Source organism: Aspergillus candidus, assembly GCF_002847045.1.
Source record: "Aspergillus candidus strain CBS 102.13 unplaced genomic scaffold BDW47scaffold_33, whole genome shotgun sequence".
NCBI lineage: Eukaryota > Fungi > Ascomycota > Eurotiomycetes > Eurotiales > Aspergillaceae > Aspergillus > Aspergillus candidus.
In genome coordinates, this window is record NW_020194038.1 from 158,119 (window position 1) to 175,191 (window position 17,073).

General features: G+C 54.3%; 7 protein-coding genes across 7 annotated transcripts; 5 read left to right on the plus strand and 2 right to left on the minus strand.

Annotated features, from left to right (window-relative positions):
- Positions 1-68: 68 nt before the first annotated feature.
- Positions 69-1,037, plus strand: BDW47DRAFT_108217 (rRNA-processing protein RRP17). Its single transcript, XM_024813188.1, has 2 exons — positions 69-400; positions 479-1,037. The coding sequence occupies exons 1-2, from the start codon at positions 218-220 to the stop codon at positions 950-952; spliced, it is 657 nt and encodes a 218-aa protein (XP_024670667.1). The 5' UTR covers positions 69-217; the 3' UTR covers positions 953-1,037.
- Positions 1,038-1,120: 83 nt separating this feature from the next.
- BDW47DRAFT_47449 (tropomyosin) lies at positions 1,121-2,331 on the minus strand. Its single transcript, XM_024819118.1, has 3 exons — positions 2,095-2,331; positions 1,514-1,818; positions 1,121-1,452 (listed from the first exon to the last, which is right to left on the minus strand). The coding sequence occupies exons 1-3, from the start codon at positions 2,110-2,112 to the stop codon at positions 1,290-1,292; spliced, it is 486 nt and encodes a 161-aa protein (XP_024670668.1). The 5' UTR covers positions 2,113-2,331; the 3' UTR covers positions 1,121-1,289.
- Positions 2,332-2,685: 354 nt separating this feature from the next.
- On the plus strand, positions 2,686-4,593 carry BDW47DRAFT_47458 (uncharacterized protein). Its single transcript, XM_024819119.1, has 3 exons — positions 2,686-3,118; positions 3,210-3,440; positions 3,497-4,593. The coding sequence occupies exons 1-3, from the start codon at positions 2,866-2,868 to the stop codon at positions 4,279-4,281; spliced, it is 1,269 nt and encodes a 422-aa protein (XP_024670669.1). The 5' UTR covers positions 2,686-2,865; the 3' UTR covers positions 4,282-4,593.
- A 607-nt stretch (positions 4,594-5,200) lies between these two features.
- Positions 5,201-7,602, plus strand: BDW47DRAFT_47461 (putative cyclopropane-fatty-acyl-phospholipid synthase). Its single transcript, XM_024819120.1, has 4 exons — positions 5,201-5,352; positions 5,620-6,106; positions 6,172-6,923; positions 7,010-7,602. The coding sequence occupies exons 1-4, from the start codon at positions 5,248-5,250 to the stop codon at positions 7,214-7,216; spliced, it is 1,551 nt and encodes a 516-aa protein (XP_024670670.1). The 5' UTR covers positions 5,201-5,247; the 3' UTR covers positions 7,217-7,602.
- A 29-nt stretch (positions 7,603-7,631) lies between these two features.
- On the minus strand, positions 7,632-10,420 carry BDW47DRAFT_108222 (amine oxidase). The gene is made up of 4 exons (XM_024813189.1): positions 9,737-10,420; positions 9,093-9,672; positions 8,130-9,038; positions 7,632-8,016 (listed from the first exon to the last, which is right to left on the minus strand). Exons 1-4 carry the CDS (start codon positions 10,076-10,078, stop codon positions 7,775-7,777), a joined length of 2,073 nt encoding a protein of 690 aa, XP_024670671.1. The 5' UTR covers positions 10,079-10,420; the 3' UTR covers positions 7,632-7,774.
- Positions 10,421-11,011: 591 nt separating this feature from the next.
- BDW47DRAFT_118580 (Zn(II)2Cys6 transcription factor) lies at positions 11,012-12,837 on the plus strand (the record flags this gene model as incomplete). The annotated part of the gene is made up of 4 exons (XM_024815229.1): positions 11,012-11,142; positions 11,199-12,023; positions 12,085-12,291; positions 12,342-12,837. 4 exons carry the CDS (start codon positions 11,012-11,014, stop codon positions 12,835-12,837), a joined length of 1,659 nt encoding a protein of 552 aa, XP_024670672.1.
- Positions 12,838-14,418: 1,581 nt separating this feature from the next.
- On the plus strand, positions 14,419-16,802 carry BDW47DRAFT_132658 (GMC family oxidoreductase). The gene has a single exon (XM_024817626.1). The coding sequence runs from the start codon at positions 14,765-14,767 to the stop codon at positions 16,700-16,702; it is 1,938 nt and encodes a 645-aa protein (XP_024670673.1). The 5' UTR covers positions 14,419-14,764; the 3' UTR covers positions 16,703-16,802.
- Positions 16,803-17,073: the final 271 nt, after the last annotated feature.

Genomic DNA, 17,073 nt, shown 5'->3' on the forward strand with positions numbered 1-17,073 from the left:
GGAGGCGGTCGAGCCAGTCCAGCTTGGAGAACTAAAAAAATGGAAATCCCGCTAACTCTACTAGAAGGTTTCGGTCGACGGACACTCCTACGATTGTATATCTTTTTTATCTTGTTTCTTCGATCTTTTTCCTTGCCTTTGGTCTAGCTGGATATTATCTGCGTGAAATACTCTACAACAATCGCAGTCTACACTGTTCCAGCGTTCTGAAAACAAGATGGTCCACCCCTCGGCAAAACGCCGCAAGCTAGCGACCAAAGTCGAAGAAATCAATTTCGATACAGACGCCCGCCAGGAATACCTCACAGGTTTCCGCAAGCGAAAACTCCAAAGACAGCGCCATGCGCAGGAGATCGCCGAGCGCAAAGCCAAAGAAATCAAGCGAGACGAGCGGAGAAAGGTGCGTCGACTGTTCCCCCCCACCCAATCCCAGCAAAAAAGAATGCGACCTAACCGGGGGATATTATATCAAATTTAGATTCGTGAGCAACGAGCGGAAGACTACCAGCGTGCGTTTGAAGAACATCGACGACAACTGAAGCGGTTGAAGGAGGAGGAGGATGGCGACGGGTCCGGTTCTGCGAGCGACGACGACGATGAGGAGGGTGAGGAGTGGGGAGGGATTGAGGAGCCGCCTCCGGTGGATTATGAGGCGGAGTATATCGATGAAGATAAATATACTACGGTAACGGTGGAGGAGATGGATCCGTCGCGGGAAGGTCTACTGAATTACCATGGGGAAGATCGTTCAGACGAGGAGAAAGAGGGCGGTGATGCGCGGGCGACGAAAACCGAGGAGGCGCCCGAACCGACTAAGAAGAAGAAGGCGCAGGACAAACCCAAGAAGAAGAAGAAGAAGTTTAGGTATGAGAGTAAGGAGGATCGCAGGCTGACTCGGACGAAGCAGCGGTTATCGAACCAGAAGAAGGCCAAGGCGCGGCGCGAGCAATGACGGAGCGGGGCACGAGACACTTGATCATACCCAGGAACAGATTACCTACGCTAGAAGTCTCACGAGGATACATTTCGTAGAAATCCACTGTATCTACCTTTTCATAGAAAAGCATCTGTTAATCCCCAGGGCCAGGGGAAGGGGAATAGGAGATGACTGATGGACGAGGCTTAAAGCCAGCTGCGTGACAAGACAAAGAAACAGTGCTAGTTCTGTCCCCGGCTAATGGACGGTAATCAGACGGGCTGCGATTTGCAACTATAAAAACAAGAGATACTGGAACGACCGCCGAATCCAGCATCGGCCCCAACTCCACGCCGGTTCTCAGACCTGCCCTTTAGACATTGCTTATAGACACCTCCAGATCGTGCAGCTCCTTCTGCAACTCGGCGTACTTCTTGGCCATCTCCTCGTACTTGCTCTCCCACTGGTCACGGGACGATTCCAGGGCCTGGACTTTGCGCTCGTAGTGGCCGGCCTTGACGTCGGTTTGGCGGAGCCTAATATAGAAATCGTTAGTGATCCAGTCGCCTGTCTTCGTTCCGGGTTCGAAAGACATACTTCTCGTTGGTCTCCCGCAGGTTCCGATCCGCATCTTCAGCCTCCTCCTCCAAGACCTGCAGACGTCTCTGCAGAGACTCGTTCTGTGTGTCGTGCTGGGCACTCTGGGTGGCCGCGTCCTTGGCCTCCTTGAGGGAAGTCTCGAGCTTCTCGACCTCATCCTCCAAAAGCTGGTTCCGGTGGTTGAGAGACGTGATTTCCTGTTCCTTGGACAGGTTCTCCTGTTCCAGAGTCTTGACCTTGCCCTTGAGATCCTCCACCCTCTCGCCGGCCTCGTCAGCCTCCAGACGGAGCTGGTTCATTCTCTATACATCGTCAGTTGGGTTCGCGTCAACATTTTTGTCATTTCCTTGGTGCCATTTTCAGTCCTTCCCGTCTTTCTTTTTCTCCTGATTTCCCTTGTTTTTTTCTTGATTATATATATTTTTGTTCCTTTCGAGAAAGAACGGTAGAAGCTCAAAATCCAAGAGGTATGTGACAACAGGCAATGAAAAGCAAGGGGAAGGAATGATGCATGTGCATATTGACAACAGCCAAGCTACCCCGCCAAACAGGGGAGTGGCGGAGAGACCGAAACTCACCTCCTTAATCTTATCCATGATGGGCGACGGGTAAAGGTTAATCTGGTGTGTGGTTCTGACAGAAGAGAGGCGATGAGATAGAAAGGTCTTCGCTCAGCGAGAAACCAGAGGGAAAATAGCAGGGAGGATAGAAGTGAGAGGGGAGAAATGAGAGGGGGAAATCGGATCGATAGAAAGATAGGTAAGGGATTGGGTTAGGTAGGTTAGGAGACGAAAGAAGTGGAGGAAGAGCGGTGGCCTTAGGTCGATTTAGGTAGGTAGATAGAACTAATCATACGCATGTATTCAACTAGTGGTAATTAGTGCTTTATTATATGAGGATCTGATTAATTACTGTTCTATAATTACCAGATTATTATTATCCTCACCCTTATTATTATGATTATTTTGGGTATTCTATTATTGTTATTATGATTATGCCAGCCTGGCAGTAGTCTCGATCTAACCTGATTGAGACACAACAACCGTGGCTGGACCAGAGGCGGTGAGGCGGTGCGCTGTGGCTGACCCAGAGTTTCTTTCCCGCCGGAAGAGTCCCCACGGCAACCACCAAAACAACCTATCAGTGCATGCTCACGTCTCTTCAAGGAAGTCACGTCCAAGGTAATATCATCCAATACGAGTTATCTTCCCTAGTACCTCATTTGATGGTCCTTCCTACTCTCTGTCCATTAGTTATTTCCCCCACCTACCTATACATCGCACTCACCCACTGATAGAACACGACTGGCTCTACTCCGATCAAACTCCGTGCATGAGTAACCCGCCACCATGTTGGCTCTCCGAGACCAGGAGAATCTGGTGCACGCCCACCAGACGGTGGCCGCTTCGAAGCCCTTGAATCAAGGCGCCAGGACCCTTCAACCGAAAACCCCGGGTGCCCGTGCCCCGAAGACACCGTTCAAGATCCCACTGAACGACGAGAATGATCCGCTGGGTTTTGGGAAGAAAACCGTCAAGGGGACGGGGAAGCAGAAGGAGACTACCAAGCTCTCTGTGAAAGATGCGTTTGCTACACCGATGGGTATGTAAAACGGAAGAGAAGAGAGGGGAAAAACCTATAACCCATTCGCCCACCAGATGGGATCGGAGGTTACTGACTATGATGGTAATAGACACCCGTCAGCGGGCCCCCCTCGGAATGAAAACGACCAATGCCAAGGCCAGAGGTCTGCAGACCCCTGCAGCACCGGGGACGATGAAGCCGGAGAGGACGACAAAACGTGCTTCCACCCAGAAAGTCAAGAAGTTCGCCCCGTTGACCGAGCCGAGTCAGCCCGAGGTGCAGGCGCAACCTGCCCCGGATGACGTTCCCGACATTGAATACATGCCGCCCAAGCCCAAAGGTGAGCTCCTCACGCGACTCCTACCTTTCGACCAGTCCGTTCTGACTTTCCCGCAGCACTTTTAGATATCCCTGATGATATCACGTACGACACCACGTTCCCCCAGTTCCAACCGCAGAATCTCGCCCTAGGACTGGAAAGCGTGTATGGAGACAATGAAGTTGGGGAGGATGGGCTCACCCGCCGACAGCGCAAGTTCCAGGAGGATTCCATCGCGGTCGACAAGATGGTAGACGAGATGATCCTGAAGTCGGTGGAGAGTATTGGGTTCGAGGACACCCCGCAGGTCACTCTTCCGCGCAAGACCCGCGCACAGGAACTCCCCCAGCGTCGCACCAGGGCCACTGCAAACAAGGCCAAGGAGAACAGCCACACCGATGTCTCCACCGTCCGCGCCCGCAATGCGGCCGCTGCTCTATCCGGCACCGACAGACCAACCACGCGCACCAGGTCCGCCGCCCTGCCGAAGCCCAAGCCCCGAGTCGCTTCCTCCATGTTTGCATCCCGCAAGCCTCGTGCTCCGGCCAACCCGTCCCCGATGCGCAACACCGCCGCAGCCGCCCGCTCCCGCACGACGGTGGGGTACACCAAGGGCCGCGACATGTCATCCAAGCTCCATGGTCCGTCGCCGGCCGCCCCGGAGGTTCTCGAACCCGCAGGCGCGAACATCCTGTCCCCGGAGACCTACCTGCTGCCTTCTCCCGCTGGATCGTCACTCTTCGACAGCGAAATCCCCCATGTCCCGCAGCCAGACGAAGGCTCGTTGGCCCAGGAAGAGGAAGAAAGGCTCCCGACTTTCGACGAGGATGAGGAAGCCCAGAACTTCCAGCTCGCGTTGTAAACGGGATCCTTTATTACATCGTTCTCCAGAAGGAGATCGGATACGTCGGAATGCCCCGGGGACTGCATTAGCGGTCAGGACTCAGGAGTCTCATGGGATGAGGTGTTATGCTATGCTTTGTGTTTTGCTCCATTTGTGAATTTTTTTCTTTCTAATACTGTTCTTCTTTACTGTCATCGTTTTCATGAATGAATCGCCGGAACAACGGCACGGACTGGCTATACAATGGGATGGGGGCCGGTAACAGGGAAATTCCACCAGAGGGTGGCGTTAATGTGTATGTTTACGAATGTTATTCCAATCAGATCAAAGGTTTTCTTCCATACTGAGAGTGAGTCAGCCCAAAATGGTTGGTCGTCGTCATCAGTGAAACGGGTAAAGGATGCGACAGGCGATTGTGTGGATGGGGAGATTGCTGGTGTCGATCATGCAGTTTCAGGACATGCGAACCCTTGTTGGGCCAAAGTGATTAAGAGTCCAGACCTGAGTGGAGGACTCCGGGAGACTCGGGGGGGCTCTTACATGATTGCTACTCAATTGAAGGATATTATCCATTCAAGAAATCCATTCCTTGACCGCTACAGGAACCAGGATTGAGATCCGCATCAGAACTATATCCCAGAAGAGATGAATAATAAATACTTTATGCAACTCCTGAAGAACCAGCCAATCATAGATCGGTGAATGCAGGCGGTGAGTGGGAATAGCTCCCGCCAGGTACACTTTAGCTTTCGGTACCTTGGCCAGGTGGCTGTTTGTTAGTGTCGCGAGGTACCTTTCCTACCTGGTACTTACTGTACTGTACGCTTGGACTTCCGAGCCTGGGGCCAGTTCTCTCTCTCCCCCGTCTATTTCTTTTCCTTCTTCCTCCTTCTCTTCTTCTCCTTCTTCTTCCTCTCTCCCCACCATCCCCCTTTTCCTTTCCCCCCTCTCTCCACCCTCCCCTTTCTTTTGTCTGTCATCATCATGGCGACAATTCATCCCGAGTCCCCAGAGGACTTTGAGTTCATTAAGACTCCGGCTGCCGAGTGTGTCACTCCTGCCGAGGACTGTGGTGTCCGGACTACCAAGGTACGTCAATTGTCAATCGTCAATTGACTTCTCAATTGTTTCTATCAATTGATTCTATATCAATTGGATTGTGCAAGAAACATAAGAACAAATGAAGATGGAAATAAAAATCAAATTCATGGTGAATACAAAATAAAACAAGAAGAAAAAGAACGGAAACATGAAACCATCAAATCGAAAACAAAGAATTGAAGCAGGACGAATGAAACACAATTCAAAACAACACGCACAACAAATGAGAAAACCAATCTGACATCTCCTACACAGTATCCTTCCATCAAAAATGCCCCCGTCCCCGCCGACTCCCCCGGTAGCGACAGCTTCTCCAACATCCTGCTGTTCTCCCTGCTCCTGCTCATCCCCTGGTACCTGGCTCGCCAGGTCGGTGGCGGTTTCTACACCACCATCTTCTTTGCCGTCTTCACCACCATCCCCATCTTGATGGTCTTCTGGACCGTCGCCTCCTCCGTCTCCCCGCGCAAGACCGAAAAGGCCAAGTATGCCGGTCGTCCCGTCGAGCACTACCTCCGCTTCAACAGCGAGCATGATCGCGCTACCTACCGTGGCAAGAGCAAGATCCCCATGGAGACCTTCTACGAGAAGTACTTCAACGGCGAGGTCGAGTTCAAGGGTGATGCCCTCGAGGCTCTGGAGTTCCGTCACGACTGGGCGAGCTTCCGCTTCACCATGGGTCTCTACAAGCACTTCCTCCTTGGCTTCATCCCCGAGATGTTGGTCCACTCGCGCTCTCAGGGTTCGTCTTTCCTCCCGACCCCCACCAAGAGAATCGATTTTTCGAGCACTGCTAACAGATCCTAGACGAGGAGCAGGTCCGTGACCACTACGACCGCGGTGATGACTTCTACGCTTGGTTCCTCGGCCCCCGCATGATCTACACCTCCGGTCTGATCGGCGACATCAACAAGGAAGAGTCCCTTGAGGAAATGCAGGACAACAAGCTGGCCGTCGTCTGTGAGAAGATTGGCGTCAAGCCCGGTGATACTATTCTGGACCTCGGCTGTGGCTGGGGCACGCTGGCTAAATACGCTTCCGTTCACTATGGCGCCCAGGTCACCGGTATCACCCTCGGCCGTAACCAGACTGCCTGGGGCAACAAGGGTCTGCGCAACGCTGGCATCGCCGATGAGCAGAGCCGTATCCTGTGCTCGGACTACCGTGACGCTCCCCGCGTGTCGGGCGGCTACAGCAAGATCACCTGCCTGGAGATGGCCGAGCACGTCGGTGTGCGCCACTTCAGCACTTTCCTGTCTCAGGTCTACGATATGCTCGACGACGATGGAGTCTTCTTCCTGCAGATCGCTGGTCTCCGCAAGTCCTGGCAATACGAGGATCTCATCTGGGGTCTGTTCATGAACAAGTACATCTTCCCCGGCGCCGACGCGAGCACTCCCCTGGGCTTCGTTGTCGACCGTCTCGAGGGTGCTGGTTTTGAGGTCAAGGCCGTCGACACCATTGGTGTTCACTACTCGTCGACCTTGTGGCACTGGTACCGCAACTGGTTGGGCAACGCCGACAAGGTCAAGGCCAAGTACGGCAACCGCTGGTACAGAGTGAGTGATCTCTTTCCCCTCCATAGCCCTTGAGGCCCATTTCAAACCGATATAATTGGTATGGTCCATGATGCTAACTCTCGCAGATCTGGGAATACTTCCTGGCCTACTCCACCATCACTTCCCGCCAGGGCGGTGCCACCTGCTTCCAGCTCACCCTCGTCAAGAACATCAACTCCACCCACCGTGTCGAGGGCATCAACACCCAGTACGGCCTCACCGGCGCTCTGCACACCGCTGCCGAGCACCACGACGGCGTCCGCCCTAGCGCTCACGTCGCTTTTAAGGCGTAAACGGTACATCTGTCGGCGTCGCCTGGAGCTGACCCTCGGTTGGTCCCGTTGAACGTGGCCAACGAAGGCTGGACCCAGAGATGAGATTGAGAGAAAAGGAGCGGCTTTTGCCTGATTTCTGCCAGGAAATGGGTTGAACCCAAAGAGCGACAATCAGGCTGAGCCAGAAGCAAAAGGGGGAGAGAAAGACGACCTAGATCTACGGGTGCTTGTAAATTAGGCATCTCGATCTGGTTTATGTACGATGACTCTGATTGATATTTTTTTCTTTTTTCCCATACATCGTTCATTTATTATCCTGTGTCGGCTCTACTTGGAGCGGTCAATGGATGTGTACCTCTTTTTCATTTCAGGAGACATGTGTTAATGAACGAGAATAGAAAGAACACTGATTGATGATAGAGCGCTGCCTTTATGACCTTTTTTCTCATAAATAAGATAAATAACGTAAACCAATTGGTATCTTGCAAAAATGAAAAAACATAAAGATCTATCGATCTGTTCCAACTCCCCCCCATATCCCCCCTTTATAGCCCGCTACTTTGGTCAACTAGTTGACTACTCCACACGCTTGAACAGCTTCGCCTTGCCAGCTCCCGCACCACCAGAGCAGCACGCCGGAGCTGGTGCTGCTGCTGCCGGCGGGTGCAAGGTCGACTGGTTAAACGACTGAGACGACTGCGGGACGTCCAAGGCGGGATTCTTCGTGAAGAATCCGTCTGGGCGGAGCATGACGCTTATGCGTTCCATGGGCATGACGGGGAAGTCTTCGATGCGGGGGTTGTGGGTGAGGCCGAATGCTTGGCGGTGTTAGTTTTGTTTTACGTATTTATAGTCCGGGGAAGAGGTAGTGGTATGTGTAGTACTGGTTGGGAAGGGCTAGGGAGGCGGTTTTGGGGGAAAGAGGACTTACTGTGCCAAAGCACTACGTCTGTATTCTCGGTATTATCGCCTCGCTGGACCCATGTCTCGACGCCGTGCGCGCGCTTGCTTTGGTTGGTGAATTCGCCGGCGGCGTACAGCTCGTCGTCTTGGTACTTTGTGACCCAGATGGGTTTGGTGGCGAACTCTGCGCGGCGATAGCCTATGGCTTTGGGGCTGAGCAGGAGCATTTGGCTGGGGGCTGCCATGAGCTTGTATGCTACTGGTTTGTATGTGATGGGGTTGACGACGTTGTCGTTGCGGATCTTGAAGACGCGGTGGCGGGCGATGTCGGTGGTTGCTGAGCTGGACTGGCGGATCACGTTTTGCTCGGTGGTGTAGCCCACGAGGTATGGGTTGTTTTCGTCTTCCGGGAGTGGCACGCTGTCTTCGTAGTAGACTGTGTTTTTGAAGCCGTCGATTGCGGGGTCGACGCGCAGGGAGAACATGTGTTGGTGGAAGGGCGCCATCACGCCCGGCCCTACGTTGGTGCCCCAGCGGACGGATTCGCCGGTTTTGTGGTCGAATGGGACGGTGGATAGGATTCCGGTTGCGCGGACTTCCAGTTCGACGTTGGCTGCTTGATCGAGGATGTAGGCGAAGATGTACTCGTAGTTTGCTACCGTGCAGATCATTTGGATGACCAGCTGGCGGTTACGCACGACGGTGGCGGCCCCGGACCGATAATTCGTGTGTTTATGTTGCAGACCGTTGTCCTGCTCGTGCATGCAGATGATGTTCTTTAACAGGACCGGGTTGCCCTTGGAATCCGCTCTGTATCCGTCAAAGTATTTGATGTGACCCAAGCAATCACAGCCCAGCGAGAGCTGGTTGGCGTTGAGACCGAAGCCGACATCGCCCACGTCGAAAGCCTGCTTTCGGTGGTACGGGGCACGAGGATCTGTCAACGATGTTAAAACACAAGCTCCATGATTGTGGCCAGAACGGTACCCACCTCCATAAGGGACGGTCATTTCGGAAACCGCCAGGCGATACAGGACGTTACGGTTATCGTACGTCAAGTTATACAGCACCATGCCCTCCCGGTTATTGAATCCCACCCGGAAGCGCCATTTCTGCCAGTAGACGGAGTTGCCATCCGCCGAGAAAGAAGCACCCTCGGGCTGCTGGACGATGTAGGGTTTGAGGTCTGTTCGCAGGGGTTCGTTCAGAAGGTCATGGGCATATTGGATTGTTTCCACGGGCTTCCAAGGCTGCGTTTCGGTGCTGGCTGTATCTGCTCCGCCGGGCAGATAATCCATGCGCACTAATTTCATCGTATGGCGGTCGAAAACCGGGGAGAACTTGCAAGGAAGGGAGTAATGATTGTTTTGGGGGTGGTCCACCGACACCATATACATGAAGCATTGGAACAGTCGGCGCGTCTCGTTGGGGTTGTCTGATCCGTACATCCACGGGTCGTTACAAACCGTCACCCCCGGAGGCAACTTGAGCTTCTCGATTTCAGCCTTGACCGCGGGGTGTTCCATGCAGAGGCTCTCGATGTCGATGAGTTCGTCGATATCCACCGGAACCTAGCGAAGAGGAGATATCAGTGATCCGAAATTTCGTAACCGGAGGCAAGTCGGGGATACCCACCTGGACACCTTCCGGGATCGCCTTGGTGGAGACGACGGTTTTACTGTCCGCATTCACCAAGCTTTTGTAACATGCGCCGTTGTCCTGACGGTGAAAGTAAGAGTACAGCAGACGGGCTGGCCTTGGAGGCAGAGGTTTTCTCAAACGCTCTGCCTCGATATACGGAACGACATCATTCTTGATCGGCTCATGGAGATCAATCCGATTGTAGCGCAGCGCAACTCCCGGAAACGCAGCCTCCAAGATGCGGGCCACCAGTCGGATTTCGTGCGGTGTGATGGGGTCGAATGGGTGGCGGGTGTGCGCAGTGGTCGGTGCCACGCCTTGCGAATCGATCGACATGGTGGGTTTGAACTGGGGCGATTTCTGCGAATATGGTAGAACGGTGAAAGGAAGATGAAGGATCTGGGGCCCGTCACGATCTTAAGTAGCAATCCAGATTCTGCAGACGGTGGTTATAACAGCAACCATGGTGATCGATATCATAGGCTGTTGTCGCAACTGCAGGCTTGAATGTGATTGTACCACAGCGCACGCAAGGCCCATCTATCGGCCCTTGAGTCTCCTCCACAGGGCCCGCATGGACCTGCCGATTCAGGAATGGTGGGTCGGGATGATATCAGTCTGTGGAAAGCCACCAGTTCTCAAGTAATATTTGTAACCTTGGTAGTGGGTGGATTGGACAATAGAAAGTTCCTCTAGCATATAGTCCGAGTCAATCTCTGTCTGATAAAAGAAGAGAGATATAGAGTGATAGAGATATAGAGATATAGAGAGAGAGAGAGAAATGAGGGGAGCGGGGTGATTATGTCAGCAACCGATAAGCGTATCGCATCTCATCCCGATTAGGCTTAGCGCGGGATGCTCTTCATTCGCGTCACTTTAGTTGCTTTAACTGTACTTGGTTTCTCTTCTCTCACTCCATCTGTTGGGCTGTCTCTCTCTCTCCGTTGCTCCTCTGTCGGCTGGACACTTGAAACCAAGGTTGCATTCGTCATCGATAAGGGATACTCCTCGGATCATTCATTACCCCTCTTAATTGGGTAAGTTGATCAACTCCCGTCTCAATACGTGTCCCTTGCAGGGCTGGAGGTGTAGTACCACTGGCACTATACTAGTCTGGAAAACCCATCTAGTGTCATGCGATCAGTTCGTACTAGGCGTGATGATCACTGGCGCTAATGGTTTGGTTGGCTAGCTGTGAGGGCCGCTTTTATACAATCCCTCCCCATCGGAACCTGTCTATCAGCTGAAAAGCACTGTGATCCAGTCGTGATGCTCTCCGTGGGCAGCCCCTCGCAAGCCCCAGCAAGAAAACGATGCCGAAGAGAAGGTTCGAAATGGACGAGGTCCGGCTGTCTCACGTGTAAGAGGCGTCGAAAGCGCTGCGATGAAGAGAAACCGAGGTATGCGTGGTAATCTCCAACAATGTAGTCTCGCCTCGACTGACATGGCAGATCAGTTGCCGCAGTTGCGTGAGATTAGGGCTGAGCTGTGAAGGCTATGGTTCAATCTGGGCAAAGCCGCTCAACCCCTCCGACCAGGTGTTTCAGCAGTATGAACCCGTACCCAAGCGTCGGAGGATCGACCCCTCGGCCTCGGAGTTGGGATCATCTCCAGCATCCACACGAGAGCCGTCGTCCCCGTGCTCGACTGTATCGACCTGCCCGTCGATCTCTCTGTCATCACCCTCGGACAGCAATGCAATTGAAATACGCACGCCGCCCGCGGACCATGCAGACTTCGATGATGTGGATACTGGCCGTGGCAAAGAGGTGGTCCCGTTGAATGCGCCGGTCGAAATCGGTCTAGGGATTCTCGATCCCTCGGGATACATGAGTAACCTCTCCCACCTGGAAACCCATTTTCTTCAATACCACATGGAGCAAGGGTCCAAGCTGTTGGCAAATCTGGACAGCGACGAGAACCCTCTACGTTCCCTGATCATCCCCAGGGCCCTATCCTCACCCCTCCTGATGAAAGCCCTCTGTGCCGTGTCTGCGATGCATCTCGCCAACCGGTCCCAGGATAATCTGCACGCCCAGACGGCCGCTGCCAATTACTACATTCGAACAATGAGTGGGATTCGTGCCGCGCTATTCCAATCTCCTGGCCAACCTTTTACCGATGACTCCATCCTGTCGGTGGCTCTTCTGGTGAAATACGAAATCGTACGGGGAAGCGTGAAGCAGTGGGCCACGCATCTCAAGGCACTGGAAAATCTGGTCATCTCACGCGGTGGGTTCGCGACATTTGACACTGACCTAGCGGAATTTCTCTGGGGCCTGTATGAGCGATCCTTGAATGTGCGGCCACAAGTGACATCGATTCGCTAATCTTTGCTGTAGGTTTATGTACGCACACAACCTGGCCAAAGTGACCAACCGCAAACCCGTCACACAAGAGCGTATCCCCGGCACGGAGCACCTCAGCCTCACAAAGCTCGACAGCTATATTGGCTATACAGAGGATATTATCCGGATATCGGCCCGCATAGCCGACCTCCCTTGTCTCCGCCATGACCCCGTCGCCCTGATCCTAGAAATTCAGACTATGTAAGTTAGTTGGTATCCGCGGCGCATGCAGTACGTTGACCACATTCTAGTGATTCGTCCCTCCGCACTTGGACCCACACCATGAAGCAATACAACCTTCCTCGGGGAATCACGGCAGCCGCCATACAGCGTCTCCTCATGGTCGCAGAGTGTTTTCGCGATTCATCGTACATCCATCTTCATTCCATATTGAAACGTATGAGTCAGGAAAGTGCCGCCCCAGATCTGTATACATTATGGTCTTCGTTTGTCTCGACGTCGAAAGATGCGGCTCTGCAGAGTTGCGTAAGTAGGCTCAGGTCGTTCCCACTGGACCAGTACTGCGAGTACTCGGCTCTCACCTCCCCCCTCTTCTTGGTTGGGGCCGAGAGCGAAGATCCCGCTACGCGGGTTCTTGTCATCGAGTCACTCGACAAGCTGCAGGCCAACTTTGGCATTGGGAATGTGAAACGGGCTAAGGAGGTGTTGCATCTTCTTTGGAATGGGGAGATGAAGCATTGGCTGGATGTGTTGGAGCACCTCCAGTGGGACCTGGTACTCGCTTGATTCGAGCCCTTGATGAAATACCGAATCGACACGAATGGCCTGGCGCGCACGGCCTGATTGTCCGGCACAGAAAGGCTATGCAAGTCTCCAAAACGTGGGAAATCTATGTGGCTGATGAAACCGTGTCACCTATTGCATCAGGCAACAAAACACAGCCTGTGCATTTATGCCCACTTCACATGTCGTGAAGATCCACCACCGACTGACATTGCACCGACGGTCAGGCCTTGGGGGGACAGGATTTGGCGGTGCCGTGGATTGAGTGTGCCTGTCCTCCAGACCACCTACGGCCGCTCAAGGCATCATAGTACCCGCTCCCCCACGGGACCCGGAGTTCGTCGGCACCTGTTGGACATCCGTTTTTTCTGTCCTTCCAACAAAATGCTTTGACATGAGAATGGAACTTGCTGCCGATACCGGAAGATTGGAAGAACACCTTGTCACCTTTCTCCCTTCGACCTGCGATTTCCGCTCACCAAAGGTGCTCTTTGATCTCGTATTTTGTAGGGGAGAGTGAAACTTGCATTGCTGGTGATTGGTTAATCTCCTATATCCCGACGACTCCGAGCCTTACATTGTCACGCGAGCCTTGCACTGTAACGTGCCTCAAGCCACAACATCGGCAATAGCGGGCTTCCCGTTCCCATCATCCGAAGCCCCGACGTGGAGCGACAACAAGGACGGTACCAGCAGACAGGTTTTCCGTTTCCAAGTCTGGGGCAACTTGTGGGGTTGCTGTGATGAATTTGTAGGAAATCCCAACTCAAGCAGCTACTTAGGTTGAGCTTTTCGGATCTACGGAGTCCACAGGAGTATATATCTATTCTCTTTCGTTTTTTTTTCCGTCTGAATTCCTCATGCAACACATCCATGACATGCGGACACTAGGCACAGTCTCCTGAGTCCTAGGATAATCCTCGCCCGCAAGCCTGTATTCTTGCTGTGGTATCGATCCTGGTCATGGTGACAGACCGTTACGTGGGGTTCTCTTTTGTGAGCTCCCCTCCCCTTCTTCTACTTCTCGTTAGGGTAAGGATCACCATCGATCCCTAAGATGGGCAGGGTTGGGCCCCTTATCAACAGTACTAATGTCATGGACTCCGGTTCCAGACATTGGGATTAACCCCCTGCTCTTTCAGGGAAGTTTGGTCTCTTTCCCACCATGCCAATCATTTCTGGTTAGTGCCCCGTCGATCATCCCCATCGAGAGGGTACAGCTACGGGCTACGGGGACCATATCGTGAACACACCAAGCAGGGAGGGGCCCGGTTCGAACCATCTTGGTGGCTGACCTCGATGTACCTCGGTGCCTCCCTGTCCAATGCAGGCCTATCACCACGAGGGAATAGGCGACCTCGTTGTACCCCTGGCGATTTTTTTCTCCCGCATCACGCTAACGCACCCTCGGGTGGAGCAATCGGTTAATATTGGGTAGCGTTGATGTCCTTCAGCCTCTTAACAGCGCCCCCCTATTCTTCTCTCCGCTCATCTTCTCCAGATTGGCACCCGCCACTGCGATCACTTCTTACCTCCTCCCCAACCCGGTTTAGATGATGATACTATTCAAGGAGCGATTGGCACCGGGTCCCTTGCTAGACATGTCTTCGCAGACCCTGAACTTTAGCTGGAGTAGAATTGATGATAATCTGCGGCTCGCTTCCAGCCAAGCCAGTCAAAATGGATCATTTTTCTGATTGCTATCGATTCAGGGAGAATAAAACGGCCAGTTAGCTTCTCGGACCGATCAGCTAGACAATAAGCAAATGGGCACCTTCAGCTGGAGGGGATCCCCACCCCCTCTACCAGTGGTCCAGTCCCCAGCTATAAAGGATTTGACGGTTCCTGCATCCTGCACCCTTTCCCCTTCTCCCCTCTTTCCCATGATCTATCACTCTGAGATCGGGGTACGAACATCACTTTATCTACCATGATTGTCTCTCGTCTCCTTGGCCTCCTCGCCGCCTCGGCTGGCTTGGCCAGGGCTGTCACCCTCGATGGCTACGAGTACGTTATCGTCGGCTCCGGCGCTGGCGGTGGTCCCTTGGCCGCTCGCCTGGCCCTCGCCGGTCACAAGACCCTGCTCATCGAAGCCGGTGACGACCAGGGTCACAATGACAACTACACCGTTCCTGCGTTTTCGGCCAAGTCGTCCGAAGACGAAGAGATGGCCTGGAACTTCTTCGTCCGTCACTACGCGGACGACGACCGACAGGCGCGGGATTTCAAGACCTCTTACGACACCCCGGATGGCCAGGAGTATACGGGCGTCGACCCCCCGGCAGGCTCCACCATGAAGGGAACCCTGTATCCTCGCGCTGGAACGCTCGGTGGCTGCACCGCGCACAACGCCCTGGTGACCGTCTACCCGCACCGCTCCGACTTCGAATACCTCGCCACCCTGACCGGTGACGAGTCCTGGTCCCCGGACAGCATGCGCGAGTACTTTATCAAGATGGAGAACAACGGCTACGCGCTGCCCGGCCTTCCCGGCCACGGTTACGACGGCTGGTTGAGCACGGAGACCGCGCCCCTCACCCTCCCGATCAAGGACCCCCAGCTGCTCAGCCTGCTGCTGGGCGGTGCCTTCGCCCTGGGCAACGAGACCAACGCCGTCTTCAACCTGGCCACCCTCCTCGCGTCGGATGCCAACACGGACAGCAAGCACCGCGACACCTTCCCCGGATACTACCAGGTCCCGCTGGCCTCCGAGGGCGGCAAGCGCATCGGCCCCCGCGAGTTCATCACGGCCACCCGCGACGCCACCAACGACGACGGCACCAAGAAGTACCCGCTCGACGTCCGCACCAACTGCTTGGTCACCAAGGTCACCTTCGACGAGACCGCCAACCCTCCCCGCGCCACCGGCGTTGAGTTCCTCGACGGCAAGCACCTGTACCGCGCCAGCCCGCGCGCCGGCTCCGCCGCCCCGGGCACCCCCGGCTCCGTCAAGGCCTCGCGTGAGGTCATCGTCGCCGGCGGCACCTACAACTCCCCGCAGATCCTCAAGCTGAGCGGCGTCGGCCCCGCCAACGAGCTCAACAAGTTCGGCATCCCCGTCATCTCCGACCTGCCCGGCGTCGGCACCAACCTGCAAGACCACTACGAGGTCGCCGTGCAGGGCCACGCCGCCAACGACTACAAAGTCTTCGAGGGCTGCACCTTCGGCGGCGCCGAAGACCCCTGCCTCGACCGCTTCGAGTCCCCCGTCCTCGGCGACCGCGGCATCTACTCCTCCGGCGGTTTCGCCGCCACCATGCTCTACAAGAGCACCACCACCGCCGACGACAGCTACGACACCTTCGTCTTCGGCGGGCCCGTCAACTTCCGCGGCTACTTCCCAGGCTACAGCGTGAACATCACCGACGCCCACGACTGGTTCACCTGGGCGGTCCTGAAGGGCCACCCGCGCAACACCGCCGGCTCCGTCAAGCTCCGCTCCGCCGACCCGCTCGACATGCCCGACATCCTCTTCAACTACTTCGACACGGGCGCCGGCGACCACAACGCCGACCTGCAAGCCATGTACGAGGCGATCCTGCTCGCGCGCTCCGCCTTCGACCGCCAGCCCGTCGACGTCGCCGAGACCCTCCCCGGCTCCGAGATCCAGTCCCAGGAGGAGATCGAGAACTACGTCAAGGACACCGCCTGGGGCCACCACGCTTCCAGCACGTGCCCCATCGGCCGCGACGACGACCCCATGGCCGTGCTGGACTCCAAGTTCCGCGTCCGCGGCGTCGCCGGTCTCCGTGTCGTCGACGCTTCCGTCTACCCCCGTATCCCTGGTACCTTCACTGCTGTGTCGACCTACATGGTTGCTGAGAAGGCTGCGGATGATATTCTGAAGGGGCTTGAGGCTGATGCTTAGGCTTGTTCAGTTGGAAGATTCTTTCTTTCTTTTTTTTCCCTTTTGATCTTTTTTTACATTTTTAAAAAGGGGGTTTGTGCGTATAGAGGGTCTAGCTGAGGGTTAGGCTGGATGGATGGTGTTTGTATTCTACTTTCGATATTCATCTTTTCAATTCATGTGTATATATAAAAATAGATTTATAATTCTTATTGCAGTATATGATCGGTTTTATCAAATACTCAAGTAAAGGAGTAGGCGGTTGCTATCGTATGGTGCTTTCAAGGTGATCGGTCGAATGCTGTATTCATAAACAGTGGAAGGTGCTACCATAACTAAGAGAGAGAGGAATGTATGCAGATAGGAGTAGAACTCGCTGAGGGTATCTTCAT